The 17,834-nt window shown below is 39.3% G+C and overlaps 1 protein-coding gene across 1 annotated transcript in view; it reads left to right on the top strand.

Annotated features, from left to right (window-relative positions):
* Positions 1–17,834, top strand: part of Uggt2 (UDP-glucose glycoprotein glucosyltransferase 2) — a 153,194-nt gene that overhangs the window by 24,974 nt on the left and 110,386 nt on the right. Inside the window, exons 9-11 of the mRNA XM_031361024.1 lie at positions 3,349–3,448; positions 5,586–5,646; positions 14,458–14,549. Of these exons, the coding sequence (XP_031216884.1) occupies positions 3,349–3,448; positions 5,586–5,646; positions 14,458–14,549 (253 nt within the window). The remainder of the gene's footprint in view (positions 1–3,348; positions 3,449–5,585; positions 5,647–14,457; positions 14,550–17,834) is intronic.

Below are 17,834 nucleotides of genomic sequence, written 5' to 3'. Positions count from 1 at the left end.
TGTGTGCTGCTCTGCAGCAGTGTCCCCTCTGAGCTGTGATGTGTGCTGCTCTGCAGCATGCACATCCACTACCAGCCTCTCCCTGATTCCCCAGCCTCCAGCTATCACTGTGGGGTTTCTGCCTTCGCCAATTAAAAGGCTCATCAGAATTTTCTGGACAGAATAGCATATGTAATATAAAACTATTTTGCATGTGATTGAAATTCTTGGCAGAGTCTTTCCATATAAGCTGTCCTATTTACTTTCATATTAAGCTTCTGAAGATGAAAAAAATATTTACCAGTTTGATATCCTAATTCAAGTGAAGGATTTTTGTTTTTGGGGGGGGGTTGTTGTTTTGTTTTGTTTTTTTGATTTTTGAGAGGGTTTCTCTGTGTAGCCCTGGCTGTCCTGGAACTCACTCTGTAGACCAGGCTGGCCTCGAACTCAGAAATCCACCTGCCTCTGCCTCCCAAGTGCTGGGGCTAAAGGCGTGCACTAACACCGCCCAGCGAGTGAGGATTTTTTTTGTTCCTCCTAATTCATATAGTGCACCACACATGATCAAGTTAAGTCTATTTAATAGACTTTGAAGATCATAACTTATAACTGTAGTAGATGTACAAGACAATTTAATGTTCTGTCACTCGTGTTCTTGACTGCTAATGAGTGTCCTGTCAATTATCCATGATCTCGTTACTTTATAGACTGTTGCTCAGCAGGAGGAGATATTCTAAACACATACTTAAGGCACACGCACACTGACGAGTTATCTTTGAACTCATGCAAGCTCTTCTTTCTGTACTTTTTGTTTTTTCAGGTATTGATTCTCAAAATGGAGCTTCCTCAGAGAGAGACCTGAAAATGGCCCATTGTGTTCCATTATTAGGACAGAGATATTAGTGAGCACAGTTCCACTGTAGTGTTCGGACTAGCCATAATTGAGTAGGCTAAGGAAATTGTGATGAACATTAACTCAGCTAGTACAGGATATAGCTGTAGTGTAAACCATAGTTACTTAGACAATGCCCTCCCCTGGGAAACTAGTCTAACTACAGATCTATCTAGGCTTGGCCTCCAGCTGACTCAAATTTTTACAGGCATAGCATAGAAAAAAAAGTAGCCTTGTTATTTCAAAGTGGATTCTTTAACCACTCTTTGAGAAAGCAAGACTCTCTTTGTAATGAGATGCTACAAGCAGCCTGATTAAGGAAAGAATTTTACTTTAAAAAAAAAAATCTCTTTGACTCTTGAAAGCAATGAGACCAAGATGGCTGCTTCTAACATATAAGAGCAGCTATGGTGAACCTCGTAGATTTGTCTTTCAACAGAATTATCATTTCAGGAAAAATAATGCTAGGTATAAATTTTAGTTTTACTTCCCCATAAATATCTAAAGAGTCAATGAACTGGGTTAAATCCCTTTAGTAGTTCTTTCAGAACTAGCTCTTTTGAGCTGCTTTTCTCCTTTTGTTTTTGTTTATTCATAACAGAGTAGATGCCGCACTTGAACCCAGGTCTTTCCTATGAAGGGCCAGTCCTCTGCTGCTAAGCAATATCCCTATCCCTGTTATTGTTTAGAAAACATATTTACTCTTTAGTTTCACGATGTATAAAATGAGTTGTAGTTATTTCCAGTCCTCACCTCTCCACTGAAGCCCTTCTTTCCCCAAGTAGTCCCCGTCTGTGTGTGCATGTGCATATGTGTCCATCCCATTAAGTTTAGTTAAAGTTGTCCATGTGAGCATGGGTGAGACTGTTTGCTGGACTGTGGGCAGCTGCTCCGTGGCTGTGCTGCTGAAGCGTCAGCACCTCCCACGATTATCTCTGACTGGTCTGGCTCTCTCCTCATCAGAACTTTTGTCCCATATTTTACTCAGTGTGAATCTAGGAAGAGAAGCCTGATGTCTTACGGCAGAAACTGTAGTATCAGTGTTTGCATGAGTCTGATGTTACATTTTAATTTGTGGAAACCAGATAAGTACTTAGTCACTCATTCATTCATAAAAGTCTAAGTCATATCCTAATTTAACTTAAGGAGGAAGCTTTCTATGTAAAACTTGTTTTTTAAGTAAATAATATTTTATTTGGCCTCACATAAAAAAAGTTACATTTGAAAATGGAAAAGTATGGTGGTGGGAGCATAAGACAGCTGGCTAAATTATATATACAATCAAAAGGCAGGTGGGGGTGGGGTGGAGAAGAGGGAAGATAGAACACTATTGGGTTTCAGCACACAAGACCACATACATACATGAATTTATGTTGGTACCACTCACGGCCAGTTTCCTCTTCTCAGTTAAAATTCTCTGGAAACAATCTTATAGACACCCACAGAGATGTGTCTCCTAGATGATTTCCAAATCCAGCCAAAGATGTTTAAGGTGATCATAAACCACCATTTTTCATATTGGCACTCAAACATATAACTTTTCAGCCGTAATAATCTATCTCAGTTCTTCAGTCTTCACAAGGTCATGATCATCCCTCAAATTACAACTCATTTCATCTGTTATTGACTTCAAAGTTTTACTTCTGTCAACATTATTCAAAAGTCCAAAGTGTCTTATGACACTCATGGCAATACATTAACTGTGAATCCCACTGAAAAAATTTAAAAAGTTCTACATTTCCAATGTAGAATGGTTGTGTTTCCTCTTGAAGGGCTTTTAAGGGTATACCTGTGTTCTCCTGTATTTCTTTGAGGGAGCTATTTATGTCCTTCTCAAAGTCCTGTATCATCATCATGAGAAGTGATTTTAGATCTGAATCTCACTTTTCCGATGTGATGGTGTTTCCAGGACTTGCTATGGTGGGAGAATTGGGTTCTGATGATGCCAAGTAACCTTGGTTTGTGTTGCTTATTTTCTTACACTTGCCCGTCTGCCATCTGGTTAACTCTAGTGCTACCTGCCCTTGCTAAATCTGACTGGAGCTTGTCCTTCCTGTGATCCTGGTTGTGTCAGAAGTCCTCAGAGTCAAGCTGTCTCTGGGATCCTGGGATCCTGGAATCCTTGGATCCTGGGCTTGTTAAAGTGCCTGAGAGTGGAACTTCCTCTGGGTGTTGTGGAACTGGCTGCAGAATTTGCACCCGAGCTCCGCTTAGGGCAGTGACCCAGACAGACTGGAAGGAACCAGTGTCACTGGACTGGCGGAGTTCCTGTGTGCCTGGATCCAGCTGGTCCCAATTACTCCTGGTCTTGGGACAGATGTTGTGTCCTGTATAAAACTTTTAAAATGCTAAGTGCAATACAATTAGCATATGTGTGTGTCTGTGGGAAGAGGTATTGAGTAAAATAGTTGTATTGAGGGGCAGTGTCTAAAGCTGCAACATTAACATAGATGACCTGGTGATTTTTTTTCTTCCAGATCTTAGTTTTCAAGCAGCCTCTCAAATAATTTCCACTCCTGTTTATGATGCCATAAAGTTAATGAAAGACATCTCACAGAACTTTCCTGTAAAAGCCAGGTATGTTAAAGTTTATTGGTGTAATTATAAGCAGATCTCATTTAATGAACTCTATGAGAATAACTGATTTCATAAAATGAAAACATCAGTTCTAGTATATATAGCTTTTCAAATTCAGGACTCTTCATTGTTTATGCTTAGTTTTTGTTCAAGCTGAAAGATTGTATATACAGGTATAGTGTACTACAAAGAGAACTGATGAATTCGAGGCTAAAAGAAAAATATTTTTAAAAATTATTTTAGTAAGGATGACTAAGAAAATATTTTTGATCAATAAATAGTTATGAAGTTTTTTTCATCTTTCATGGAGAATAATAAAAGTTATTATTCTAAAGAAGTGATCTGTATTCATAATACTGTCCAATATTTTTTAAGTTTTGGATTTCAAAATTGGTAATCTTTTCAATATTTAAAGTATTTTGTGTAATATTTTTTTGCTAATAAGACATGTAATTTGAACCATTTCCAGGAAATACTGACTGTTATGTTAAGCATACTTTTCATTTCAATACATAAGTTATTTGCATATATGTAGTGGCCAGAATACAATTTCAGATTTTATGAGAACTCACAAAATAATACAGCTTTGATGCATCTGTATTTTGTTTAGAAACAACCAAATACAATGTTACATGTAATGTGAAATTAATGTGTATTTAATTATAACCCGTGTTAAGACAGAAGTCACACGTGTGCGTGACACAGACTCTCTGAGCAGCCTGTTCTCCTTCGCCGCCTTTGTAAGGACTGAATGCTAAATCTTTCCTCAAATGTGTTATGTGGTCTCTTTACTCATAGTTCAGATTGAAGGTGATTAAATGAAGGTGACTTTACTTTTGAAAGATAGTTAGGGAGTGTCTGTTGGACACATGATCCCAGATATGTTTTATGATCCCCTGAAAATAGAAAAGTTGGCAATTTCCCTTTGTCTTCTTTCTGTGCTGCCCAAGCTGGTCTCAAATCCTCTCTCAGGGTCTCCTCCTCCTCAGTAGGGGGGCTGCAGGCCTTCACTGCTGTGCCTGCCTCCCTGACTGCAATCAGTACAGTAGTTGTAGAAAGTGGGGGTTTAGTTGTGACATTTTAGAGACATGTTTATATGATGTGCTTTAATGACATTCAGACCTCTGACTCAGCCAGTTTTACATGGGGAGGGATTTGAGAGGTTAACACTCTTCATGTCTAAAACATGACATGTATGCACATGAAAATATATATTTAGTCATATGAGTTTTTAATAATAGCGACTTTTGAAATTAGCTGAAATATAAAGTCAAATTTCAGTTATAGTAACACAGTTAATTAACTAATGAATGCTGAATTATAGGTATGAGCTACCATACCCCTTTCACAATCTTCACGTAGATAATTTCTTTTATGTATACATTGATGATATAATGATAACTTTTAGGGATTTTATAGGCTGAATAAATATAGCTATAGAAAAATAATATATTTTCAATTCTATCCTTAAGTTATAAGACAGTGATAAAGTTTTCTAGAGTGGCTAATAAGAAGTTAATACAATCCTTTCTCCTTATCTCTGAGTATTATATCTAAAAATTTGATGAACCACATTTAGAAAATACTCAGACTAGTAGTGTCTTCATTGAAGTTGAACAGGTAACATCCTCATAATTATTTTAAATAATGTAGTATGTCAACCATTTACATAAAATAAGAGTATACATTCTAAATAGCTTATGTGTGTTATTTACAATATACAGTAATATGTAGATTATATGCAATTACAAACCATTTTTAATAAGGACCATGACTACCAGGCACAGATTTTTTTTTTGAAAACCAATAAATCAATTTCTCATTTTTACCAAAAGATGACTGTGTTGGATAGTCCCAGTTTAATCAAAAATTTTAATTGTTTTGGAAACAAAAGTAGTGGTAAATAGACTATGATAATACTTGATGCATAAAGTGGAAATGTGCGACTTCATGCGGAAGGACTGTAGTATCAAGTACAGCAACCCTCTCGAGTGAGGCTACACACTGTGCTCCTGAAGCACTTGGGAAGAAGTACTGTGTAAAGTGTCTCACTGTGTTAGTCAATACTTGATTCTTCCGAAGCACTGTGAAGGAAGCTTGGATGCCACTGTCATTACTGTCCTGTTTGCTCTCCCAGGTCTCTCACCAGGATTGCTGTGAACGAGCTAATGAGAAAAGAAATACAGGAAAATCAGAAGGTTTGCTTTAGTCTTATTCAGTATACTCACTTTTCACAACTTAGATCTTCTACTTTAATAAAAAAACACGTGTTAGTGATTTTTTGATTGTTAAGATAGTGCAAAGCGAGAAAGTGAGGTTTCTTCAATGGAGTAACCCTGGGTGTGTAAACACAGTCCCTCCAGGGCAGGCCCCGTGCTCTGAGTGAGAAGAAAATGAAAGATGCCAACATTTCTGTGTGCTTTTCTCTTTTCTTTTTCTTTCTTTTTCTCTTTCTTTCTTTCTTTCTTTTTTTTTTTTTGTTGTTGTTTGGTTTGGTTTCGTATCTTTCTGTCTTTGGGATTTTGTTGTCATTGTTCATTTGTTTTGATTTGGGTTTTTTGAGCTTTGTCTTTTGTTTTGTCTTTTGTTTTTTTTGGTTTTTTTGAAAGAACATGAAGTTGGATGGGTGAGCAGTTGGAAAGAATCTAAGAGGAGTTGAGGAGGGAGGAATATGATGAAAATATATCATTTGAAATTCTTTTAAAAGCCTGTAAATACAAAAAAATAATTTAGCTTTATATTTTCTTTTTGTTTGGTTGGTTTTTTTGTTTGTTCGTTCGTTTGTTTGTTTTTTCAAGACAGGGTTTCTCTGTGTAGCCCTGGCTGTCCTGGAACTCACTCTGTAGACCAGGCTGGCCTCAAACTCAGAAATCCGCCTGCCTCTGCCTCCCAAGTGCTGGGATTAAAGGTGTGCACCACCACCGCCTGGCACCTTTATATTTTCTAACTGTACACTCTTTATTACATATAGAATATACCGCAATACAGCTGGTCTTTACATAGCGCTACTTTCTGGACTTCCTGCCTCTGTAGCACTTTGCCTACCCTATAACATAACACAGTTGACTTGTTTTCTGTTGCTAGTTCTGAGGCATAAAGAGGATAAACTTGTGCTAGACTACTATAACATCCCTCGTATTCCATAGCGAGTAAAATGTAGTTGATCATTAGTTTGATGAGATTATTACAAATGGTCTATTTACATTTAAACATCAATTATGTTAGTACTTATGGGTGTATGTTAATATTTCTGGCACTGGTCATAGGCTAGCTCCATGCGGAATGATTTCTCTCTTATGTAATACAATGCCAGACTCACAGGGCCCTAAACAGTGTTAATTTTTCTCACATGAAAAGATGCCTTAAAGTCTCTATCACTGACATTATGGCTCTGGTGTCAGGACATGTTAATAAATCACCAACTGGCTTTCTGGATAGTAAGATAGGAGCAGCAGCTCCAGACCTCTTGTCTGTGCTCAGAGACAAGGAGTCCAAAAGAATGTTAGCAGCCACATTAATGTTAATAACAAGTACTTCACAGACTTTGACAGGGACAAGTACTTCATAGACTTTTACATGGATGGATCTGGAGAATATCATCCTGAGTGAGGTAACCCAATCACAAAAGAACACACATGGTATCCACTCTCTGATAAATGGTTATTAGCCCAGAAGTTTGGAATGCATGAAGTACAATCCACAAACCACAAGAAACTCAAAAAGAAGGAAGACCAAAATGTAGACACTTCATTCCTCCTTAAAAGGGGGAACAAAATACCCATGGAAGGAGTTGCAGAGACTGTGGAGCAGAGACTGAAGGAAGGACAAGCCAGCCTGATATAGCTGTCTCCTGAGAGGCTCTGACAGTACCTGACTAATACAGATGTAGAGGCTCACAGCCATCCATTGAACTGAGTACAGGGTCCCCAGTGAAGGACGTAGAGAAAGGACCCAAGGAACTGAGGGGTTTGCAGCCCCTTAGGATGAACAAAAATATGAAGTAACTAGTACCCTCAGAGTTCTCAACTAAACCATCAACTAAGGAGTACACATGGTGGGACTCATGGCTCCAGCTGCATATGTAGCAGAGGATGGCCTAGTTGGTCATCAATGAGAGGAGAGGCCCTTGGTCCTGTGAATGTTCTGTGCCCCAGTGTAGGGGAATGTCAGGGCCAGAAAGCAGGAGAGTGTGGGGTGGCGAGCAGGAGGAGGGGGGGAGGAAACAGGTTTGTTCTTGTTTTTGGGGGGTTTTTTTTTGGAGGGGAAACTGGAAAAGGAGAAATCATATGACATGTAAATAAAGAAAATATCTAATTAAAAAAAAAGACAGACACTACCTCAGAGTAAAGGGCTGGAAAAAATTTTTCAAGAAAATGGTCCGAAGAAAGAAGCAGGCATAGCCATTCTAATATCAAGTAAATTCGACTTGCAACCAGAAGTTATCAAAAAAGATAAGGAATTTCAATTCAGACTCATCAAAGGAAAAATCCCCTAAGAAGAACTCTCAATTCTGAACCTCTACGTTCCAAATGCAAGGGCACCCACATTCATAAAGGAAACTTTACTAAAGTTCAAAACATACATTGCAGCTCACACAATATTAGTGGGAGATTTCAACACCCCACTCTCAACAATGGACAGATCATGGAAATAGAAACTAAGCAGAGACAGTGAAAGTAACAGAATTATGGACCAAATGGATTTAACACATATCTATAGAACATTTCATCCTAAAATGAAAGACTATCCCTTCTTCTCAGCACCTCATGGTGCCTTTTCCAAAAGTGACCATATAATCGATCACAAAACAGACTTCAACAGATACAAGAAGACTAAAATTATCCTATGCATCCTATCAGATCACCACGGACTAAGGCTGGTCTTCAGTAACAACAAAAACAGAAGAAAGCCCACATACATGTGGAAGCTAGACAACGCCCTACTCAGTGATAACTTGGTCAAGGAAGAAATAAAGAAATTAAAGACTTTTTTAGAATTCAGTGAAGACAACCACTCAAGTCAAATAGCCTTTACCATAGCAGGAAATCTGTATCCAAAAGTCATGCCTAGAATTCATTTTTTTGCACAGCAGAACTGTCAACTCTCAGCTTAGCTACAGTGGAGGTAAAATCCTTTGGTGATGTGAGGGTCATTGAAGTACAGTCTTATTACAATGAAATCCAATTTCTAAAAATTGTTCTTATTTTGGGCTTGTACCACAGTAAGAGTCAAGATTTTTAAGCTCTAGTAAAAACAAAACAAACAAACAAAAAGACTTTATCCATTTATGTTCATTTAAAAAAACTAGTAGTGACTTATTATTTTAAAATATACAGTTAGTATGTTTGGAGTTATTTAAAATTTATATTGAGAAAAATGTATGTATTTTAAGTATTGCTGTAGACAAGCATCTACATAAGACTGTTCAATTGATTGTTGTTTTATATTAAACAACTTTCCTAATACTCATTTTATTCTTACAATATTTTATAAATTTTAAAGAATATGACAAAATAAAAGAAAGGTAAAAAAAAAAGAATTATCAAATGGGACCTCATAAAATTTCAAAGCTTCTGTAAGGCAAAGGACACTGTCAATAGGACAAAGTGGCAAGCAACAGTTTGGGAAAAGATCTTTAACAACCCTGCATCCGATAGAGGGATAATATCCAATATATACAGAGAAATCAAGAAGTTAGACTCCAGAGAACCTAATAACTCTAATAAAAATGGGGTACAGAGCTAAACAAAGAATTCTCAACTGAGGAATATCCAAGGGCTGAGAAGCAACTAAAGAAATGTTCAACATCCTTAGTCATCAGGGAAATGCTAATCAAAACAACCTGAGATTCCACCTCACACCAGGCAGAGTGGCTGGGATCAAAAACTTAGGTGACAACAGATGCTGGTAAGGATGTGGAGAAAGAGGAATACTCCTTCATCGTTGGTGGGATTGCTACCTGGTACAACCACTCCGGAAATCAGTTTTGGTGGTTCCCCAGAAAATTACATATTAACTGATGACCCAGCTATACCATTCCTGAGCATATACCCAAAATATGCTCCAACATGTAATAAGGACTCATGCTTCTGTATATTCATAGCAGCCTTATTTATAATAGCCAGAACCTAGAAAGAACCGAGATGTCCTTCAACAGAGGAATGGATACAGAAAATGTGGATTTACACAATGGAGTACTGTTCAGCTATTAAAAACAATGACTTCATGAGATTCACAGGCAAATGGATGGAACTAGAAAATACTGTCCTGAGTGAGGTAACCCAGTCGCAAAAGAACACTGATGGTATGTATTGACTGATAATTGGATATTAGCCCCAAAACTCGGAATATCCAAGATAGAATTCACAGACCACATGAAGTTCAAGAAGGAAGAACAAAGTGTAGATGCTTCAGGGCTTCTTAGAAGGGAGAACAAATACCCATGGGAGGAAATATGGAGACAAAGTGTGGAGCAGAGACTGAAGAAAAGGCCATCCAGAGACTGCCAAACCTGAGGATCCATCCCATATACAGTCATCAAACTCAGACACTATTGTGGATGCCAACAATGCTTACTGACAGGAACCTGATATAGCTGTCTCCTGAGAGGTTCTGCCAGAGCCTGACAAATACAGAGGTAGGTGCTCACAGCCAACCATTGGACTGAGCACAGAGTCCACAATGGAGGAACTAGAGAAAGGACTGAAGGAGCTGAAGGGGTTTGCAGCCCCATAGGAGGAACAATGATATGAACCAACCAGACTCCCCAGAGCTCCCAGTGGCTAAACCACCAACCAAAGAGTACACATGGTGGGACTCATGGCTCCAGCCCCATATGTAGCAGAGGATGGCCTTTTGGGACATCAATGGGAGGAGAGGTCCTTGGTTCTGTGAAGGCTTGATGCCCCAGTGCAAGGGAGTACCAGGATGGGGAGGCAGGAGTGGGTGGGTGGAGGGAGCACCCTCATAGAAGCAGAGGAAGGAGGATGGGATGGGGGAGGTTGGAGTGAAAACTAAGAAAGGGGATAACATTTGAAATGTAAATAAAGAAAATATCTAATTAAAAACAAAAAAAGAAAGAGAAAGAAGAGAGAGGAAGAAAGAAAGAAAGAAGAGAAAGGAAGGAAGAAAGAAAAGTAATAGCCAGCAGTAGGAGTTAGAGAGATGGTCACTGGTAAAGAACATACTTGCAAATGATCCATGTTTTCTTCCTAACATCCATGTCAGACTGCTCACAACCATATGTCGATCCAGTTGTGAGGGATCCAACCCCCTCTTCTGGCTTACATAGGCAACATGCGCACATACAGATACACATACCTACATAAGATTTTTAAAATGAATCCTAAAAGGTAAATAGCAAAACACTGGTCTTAGTTGGGTGTTTCTAGTGCCCAAGGTATATAGCATATCATTGTCAAATTACTTCCAGTGCCTGAGGTATATAGCATATCATTATCAAAGTACTTCCAGTGCCCAGGGTATATAGCATATCATTATCAAAGTACTTCCAGTGCCCGAGGTATATAGCATATCATTGTTAAATTACTTATAAATAAAGAAGAAATAATTGGAGAAGTCTTTCACAGAGCGGCTAGCAGAATATCTTTAGAGGTGTGCCTTCCCGTTCCTGTCTCCCACATTCTGTATGATGTGCCTTCCTGCTGTTCTCCCAGGTGTGATGCTTTTCCACTCTTAGCTGGGTGCTGGGCTCCTTTTATTAAGGCCACCATGCCCTTGAGCAGAGACTCTTAGAGAACACCTGAGATAGACACATTTGAGTGGGAGATAGGGGAGCCTTCCTGCTCCCAAACTCTACATTCCAGAGGGCAAACAGCATGTGACAGTTTGTCCTTACAACATTCTAAATCACCAAAGTGGATGACTTCCAAGAAAGCATTTGCAAGCCAAAATAGTATCCCTCAGAGACAAAGGGAGGATGGGCACAGGGAGGGTGAGAGCCCAAGGCAGACTGTTGCTGGAAAAGGAGACTGACCCAGGGCAAGTGTGGTCTGTAAACAGTCTGCAAACTGAGAAATCCAAAAAATAGTGTTCCCTCTAGAGAGCCCTCCCCTAATGTCTGTCCAGAGTGAGTCTTGTTCATTCCTATTTACAAATCTGTAAGGTAAAACTAGATGTATGTAAAGATAGTGAGCGGAAGGGAAAGAGTGTGCTAACTCCGTGGTTGGCAGAGGTGAACTGACATACGGGACTCACACATGCATTTAAAGAAGAACTTGTAGACACAGCTGAAGCTCAGAAGCACCAGATGCTTCAGACACAATGCCTGAGATTAAATGTAGGCATAGATTGATATCCATGCCCAAGAGGATCATGGGAACTCAAGAACTCAAAAAATGTAAGAAGAAAAATGAAACCATTTCACAAGTAAAAAATACAATTTTGGGGCTGGAGAAATGGCTCAGCAGTTAAGAGCACTGACTGCTCTTCCAAAGGACCTGAGTTCAAATCCCAGCAACCACATGGTGGCTCACAACCATCTGTAATGAGATCTGATGCCCTCTTTTGGGGTGTCTGAAGACAGTAACAGTGTACTTATAATAAATAAATATTTTTTTAAAACTACAATTTTAAGTAACACTGGGGAGAATTACCCCTGTTAAAAATACAATATGAAACATGATAGAATGAAAAATAAAATAGAAGTGAATTGTACAGTATCAAAGAGGAAAACATGAATAAAAGGCAGAGGAAGTTTGATAATGGTTACGTAATAGTTTCTGAGATGGAAAGAGAAAAAATGGGCAAAAGAAACACTTAAAACTGCAATTAGAATTTTAAAAAAAATTTTATTAGATATTTTCTTTATATTTCAGATGTTATCCCCTTTCCCTGTTTCCCTCCCTCCCAAAAATACCCTATCACATCCTCCCTTCCCCTGCTCCTATGAGGGTGTTCTTCCACCCACTCCCACCTCCCCACCCTCAATTCCCCTACACTGGGGCATCTATGGAGCCTTCATAGGACCAAGGACCTCTCCTTCCATTGTAGCAGGTCATCCTCTGCTACATATGCAGCTGGAGCCATGTGCACTCCTTTGTTGATGGCTTAGTCCCTGGGAGTTCTGGGGAGTCTGGTTGGTTGATATTGTTGTTCATCGCATGGGGTTGCAAGCCCCTTCAACTCCTTTAATCCCTTCTCTAACTCCTTTATTAGAGACCCCACATTCAGTCCAATGGTTGGCTGCGAACATCTACCTCTGTATTTAACAGAACCTCTCTGGAGACAGCCATATCAGGCTCCTTTCAGCATGTATTTCTTGGCATCCACAATAGTGTCTGGGTTTGGTAACTGTATATGGGATGAATCCCTAGGTGGGACAGTCTCTGGGTTGCCTTTCTTTTAGTCTCTGCTCTACATTTTATTTCCATATTTGCTCCTGTGAGTATTTTATTCTTCTAAGAAGGGCCAAAGCACCCACACTTTGGTCTTTCTTCTTATTGAAATGCTGGCAAGGATTTGGAGAAAGAGGAACACTCCTGCATTGCTGGTGAGAATGCAAGCTGGTGCAACCCCTCTGAAAATCACTTTGGCAGTTCCTCAGAAAATTGGACATTGTATTACCTGAGGACCCAGCTATACCATTCCTGGGCATATACTCAGAAGATGCTCCAACATATAAGGTCACATGCTCTACTATGTTCATAGCTGCCTTTTATGCTATGTTCATAGCAGCTATTTATAATAGCCAGGAGCTGGAAAGAACCCAGATGTCCTTCAATAGAGGAATGGATACAGAAAATGTGGTACATTTACACACTGGAGTACTACTCAGCTATTAAAAACAATGACTTCATTAAATTCTGAGGCAAATGTATGGAAGTAGAAAATATTCTGAGTGGGGTCATCCAATTGCAAAAGAACACATGGTATGCATTCACTGAGAAGTGGATACTAGCCTAGGAGCTCCAGATAACCAGGATACAATTCACGGACCACATTAAGCTCAATAAATTTTTTCTAAAGAAAAAAATACCTAAAACTGTACTGGCTGGTTTTGTGTGTCAACTTGACACAGGCTGGAGTTATCACAGAGAAGGGAGCTTCAGTTAGGGAAGTGCCTTCATGAGATCCAGCTATGGGGCATTTTCTCAATTGTAGGTGGTGCCATCCCTGGGCTGGAAGTCTTGGGTTCTATAAGAGAGCAGGCTGAGCAAGCCAGGGGAAGCAAGCCAGTAAGGAACATCTCTCCATGGCTTCTGCATCAGCTCCTGCTTTCTGACCTGCTTGAGTTCCAGTCCTGATTTACTTCGGTGATGAACAACAATGTGGAAGTGTAAGCTGAATAAACCCTTTCCTCCCCAACTTGCTTCTTGGTGTTTGTGCATAAATAGAAACCCTGACTAAGACAAAAGCTATGTATGAAAAGGTGCTCTGTATAGCCAGAAAGCTGACATAGAATGAGCAAACAGGCACTTTAATAAATGAAGTTCTTGGTGTAATGGAAAGAAATAAATGGCAGCAGCTTCTCACCAAGAACAAGCAACATGAAAAACATTTCTACTTGTGGCATATTCAAGGAGGAAGCCGTCCTTCAGGATGAGATGCACACGCCAGCTACAAAGAACGTCACACATGAATTCAGGGAGTCGTTTAGCAGACAGCTCAGGCTTAGGGCACTTGCCTTGCATGTCTGTGCAAGGCCTTGCCTTTGATACCTGCTATACCACACAGACGCAAAAATGTACATGTAAGTGACACGGTAAGAGCGTGCATGCTTGTGTGTTCTCTCTCTCTCTCTCTCTCTCTCTCTCTCTCTCTCTCTCTCACACACACACACACACACACACACACACACACACACAAGTGAAAAGAAAGAATTCACTCCCAGGTACATTTTCTGAGGCATTCCTAAGAAGGTCCTTAAAGCCAATAACTGACTGGCTCTTGCTCCTGTTCTAGGAACACTGTACATATACAATATTCTGTAGTAGTGATAAAACATTTACTACTATTTCAGGCAAACTGTTAGTTTGCTTGGTTTCTAGGACCTACAAGACAGATTGGAAATGAAGCCAGGTGATGCTCGTCTGTTTATAAATGGCCTCCGTGTTGATGTGGACGTCTATGATCCTTTTAGGTAAGTGTTGAATTATTAATGTAAACTATGATTTGTATAAAGATAAACAGTTTTCTGAATTTATATTTGTCAAAGTGAAAAACAATGTTTTAAAGATTAAGCAAATATTTTGGCACATGACTAAACACATTTATGGCTACAGAAGGATTCTGATACATATATATTATAAAATAATCAAATTGGGTGGTTAACATTTCTGACATCCCACAAATAATTTCTTCATGTGCAGAACATTAAAATCAGCTCTTCTCTGTACTTTGAAATATATGCTAAAGTGTTGTCAACTGTAGTGACCTAATACTGCTGTACGACATCCTGACTACATCTTAGTCCCCCCTCACACGTACACGCCATGTTTCTCACTGTGTAATTCTTCCACAATGGACCACAGCACAGGGTGTTAATGTTTCAGAGCTGGGGGTGATGTTAGAGGTATAGTGGATGGTAGAACATAACTATGCACGATCCTAGAGTGCCTTTCATTTAAAATTAGGTCAGTGTTTAACATGAAATTCCATTGGGCCTGCTCTGAGCAGCTCCAGAGCGGAACTGCAAACTGCATAAGGTATCTCCCGAGCAGAATTAACACTGATGGGTCAAATTGTTTGTGTCCTGTCAGAATGCTGAGTGCCATCAAGTTTCTTACACCAAAAGGGATTCTTCACAAGCACTCTAAGGTAGAATTGGGAAGTTCTGGGGCAATGGCCACTTGCCTGTCATGGCTCAGACAGAAGAGAAGTAGAATAGAGTCAGTGCTGTTCTTGCAGAGAAGCATAAGATGACTTTCAAAAGTTGATGCCTGGATCATAGGACAATCTCATAAGTTAGTACTTTAATTCAGTTCTTCAATTTTAATTCACAGAATATGCTGTTGTTGAACTGAAATTTATAAAATTGTAAAATGTTTCAGGTGTATTTTTTAACAGTTTGGAAGCACAGGAAAATACAAATCCTTTCTCACCCAGTCCACCTACTCTGTGTGTGTGTGTGTGTGTGTGTGTGTGTGTGTATGTGTAGCCTGCGCAGTCGTCTCGCCAGCAAGAAGACACGCGGACATTAGGTTCCTTCTACAGCAACGTTTATTGCCTCCTCAGTAGGGAAAAAAAGGGTCGAGCCAATAATCCGCACTGCTTATATACACCACAGTGCAGCGTGTCTGCCCACAGCGCTGCGTGTCTGCCCATGATTGGCTGTTCGCTCATTACCCTACGTAACACCCCAGAATGGGCTGTGACTCGGCGTCTTTTCACTCTATGCACATGCGCAAACAGTTCTCTACGCACATGCGCAAACAATTGTTTACTAGGCGTTGACAGCGGAAGTAGGCGCCATCTTGCCATGGCGAATGTCTCTCCAGCTCCACCGCTCCCCACATGTGTGTGTTAGTGATCTAGAGGAAATATGTCATGGTGCCTCCCTGCTCCCCTCCCACCTTCCCTCCAAGGTCTTACTCTTTAACCCTGGTTGGCTGTCCTGGAACTTCTCTGTAGATCAGGCTAGCCTTGAACTCACAGAGATCCACGAGCCTCTGCATCCTGAGTGTTGGGACTAAAGCTTGAGCCACTATGCCCTGCTAACAGTTTTGTTTCTAAAAAATGTGATGGCAGATTGTAGCTACCAGGATTCACTTAAAGGCAATGCAGGAAATTTGTAAAGAGTTGGGTATTGAAGAATGGATGAATCAGTGGATTATTATAAAAGTGGCTTTGTTTTAAAAGTGACCTTTCTGACTTGCTTAATCTACCACAGCACGTGATAGTACTTTGTGCTACCTTGGGACTCTAAAGAAAGCGCTCATTTGTGTAAAGACTCTCTGACCTTGAATAGCCAGCGTCCCAGAACCATAACCTGAATAAAAAGTTATTATCTATAAAAAAAAAGAAGAAGAAAAGAAGTATAAAGTGTCTCAAGAAATTAAAAATAAAAATACAATAGGACTTAACTATTAGTAGTTATATATTCAAAAGAAATAAAATCATTATACCACCTGCAAGCTAAGGTGGTAACATGTACCAGTTGAACCAGTTCATGAAAGGCTGTGGCAAGAGGATCGTGAACTTACAGTTAGCTGGACTACATCTAGAATTCAGGCCCAGCCTATATACACAAAGCAGAAGGAGGAAGTAGGAGGAAGAGGGAGGAAAGAAAAAAAAAAGAGTTGGGATTTTCAAGGGCATCACAAAAAGGTTGTAAGAAAATGCAGGATGCACAATAAATACCGTTAATATGAAGGAGTAGATGGATATGAAAGGGGGGAAGAGAGAAAGGATATAGAGAAAGGAATGTGCCCTATTACAGAGACATACATAGGAGAATTTCCTGTCTATTCTAGAACTTTCTAGTTGAGTAGAGAGTGAGGAATTACTATGGCCCTATAGTTTTTGCTAATCTTTCTTTGTTCTTGTAGATTTTTTTTCTTTTTTAAATACACTTTTTTTTTTTTTTTTTGGAGTGAGTGACTTTATTCTCAGCCCAAAGAGAACAGGTTACATTCATTTAAGAAATGGTGTGTGTATTAAGATGGTCTATCCATAAAGTCATTCACCAACTGTTTCAATGAACAAAATAGTTCTACTTGGAGGGTGGCACAGACATTAGGTGCAGGAAAGAATTTGGTTCATTAGCTGTGATAATTTGGAAAAGCATTCATCTCAGAGAAAGAGTAACTTATAAAGTCCTCTTCTTCAAACTTGATACAAGAGCTACAAATGTCAAGCAAAGCATTCAGTCTCACTCTTTGTTGTTCTCTTTCCTACAAGCCACCTCCCAAGTTAATTGTCTATGTCTCTCTTGGGTATATAAATACTTTTGAAATATATAAGCTGTTCTGGAAACCATAGTATAGTGTAAAAACATGAAATAAACAATACTACTAATAGAGAGGCTGAGATAGTAGAAGCATGATTTCAAGACCCTTATGTTTTACACAGCAAGACGCTGTCACGAACAAGCGAAAGTGTATATAGGTTGTACAATATTGGACCTATTTCTCCAATTACCAAATTAAGAGGGACCATTGGATGACAATCAACAAATTTCTAATTCCTCATATTTTTGGATTTCAATTGATTAGGATATGTTGCTAATATTAATTTTCATATTAAGATATTAAGAAAAGGTAATTGTCACTTCCTATTGTTTTTGATGTAAGGGGTAGAATTAGATTTGTGTGGATTTGTTGAAAAATTATTTTCTTGCTTCTTCTAGGGTGTAGTTGTGCTCCTTATTTTGATGTTTTCCATCTATTATCCTTTGTAGGGCTGGATTTGTGGAAAGATATTGTGT

This window comes from Mastomys coucha, unplaced genomic scaffold (assembly GCF_008632895.1).
Source record: "Mastomys coucha isolate ucsf_1 unplaced genomic scaffold, UCSF_Mcou_1 pScaffold9, whole genome shotgun sequence".
Taxonomy (NCBI): Eukaryota; Metazoa; Chordata; class Mammalia; order Rodentia; family Muridae; genus Mastomys; species Mastomys coucha.
This window is presented reverse-complemented; position numbering and strand designations above follow the sequence as displayed.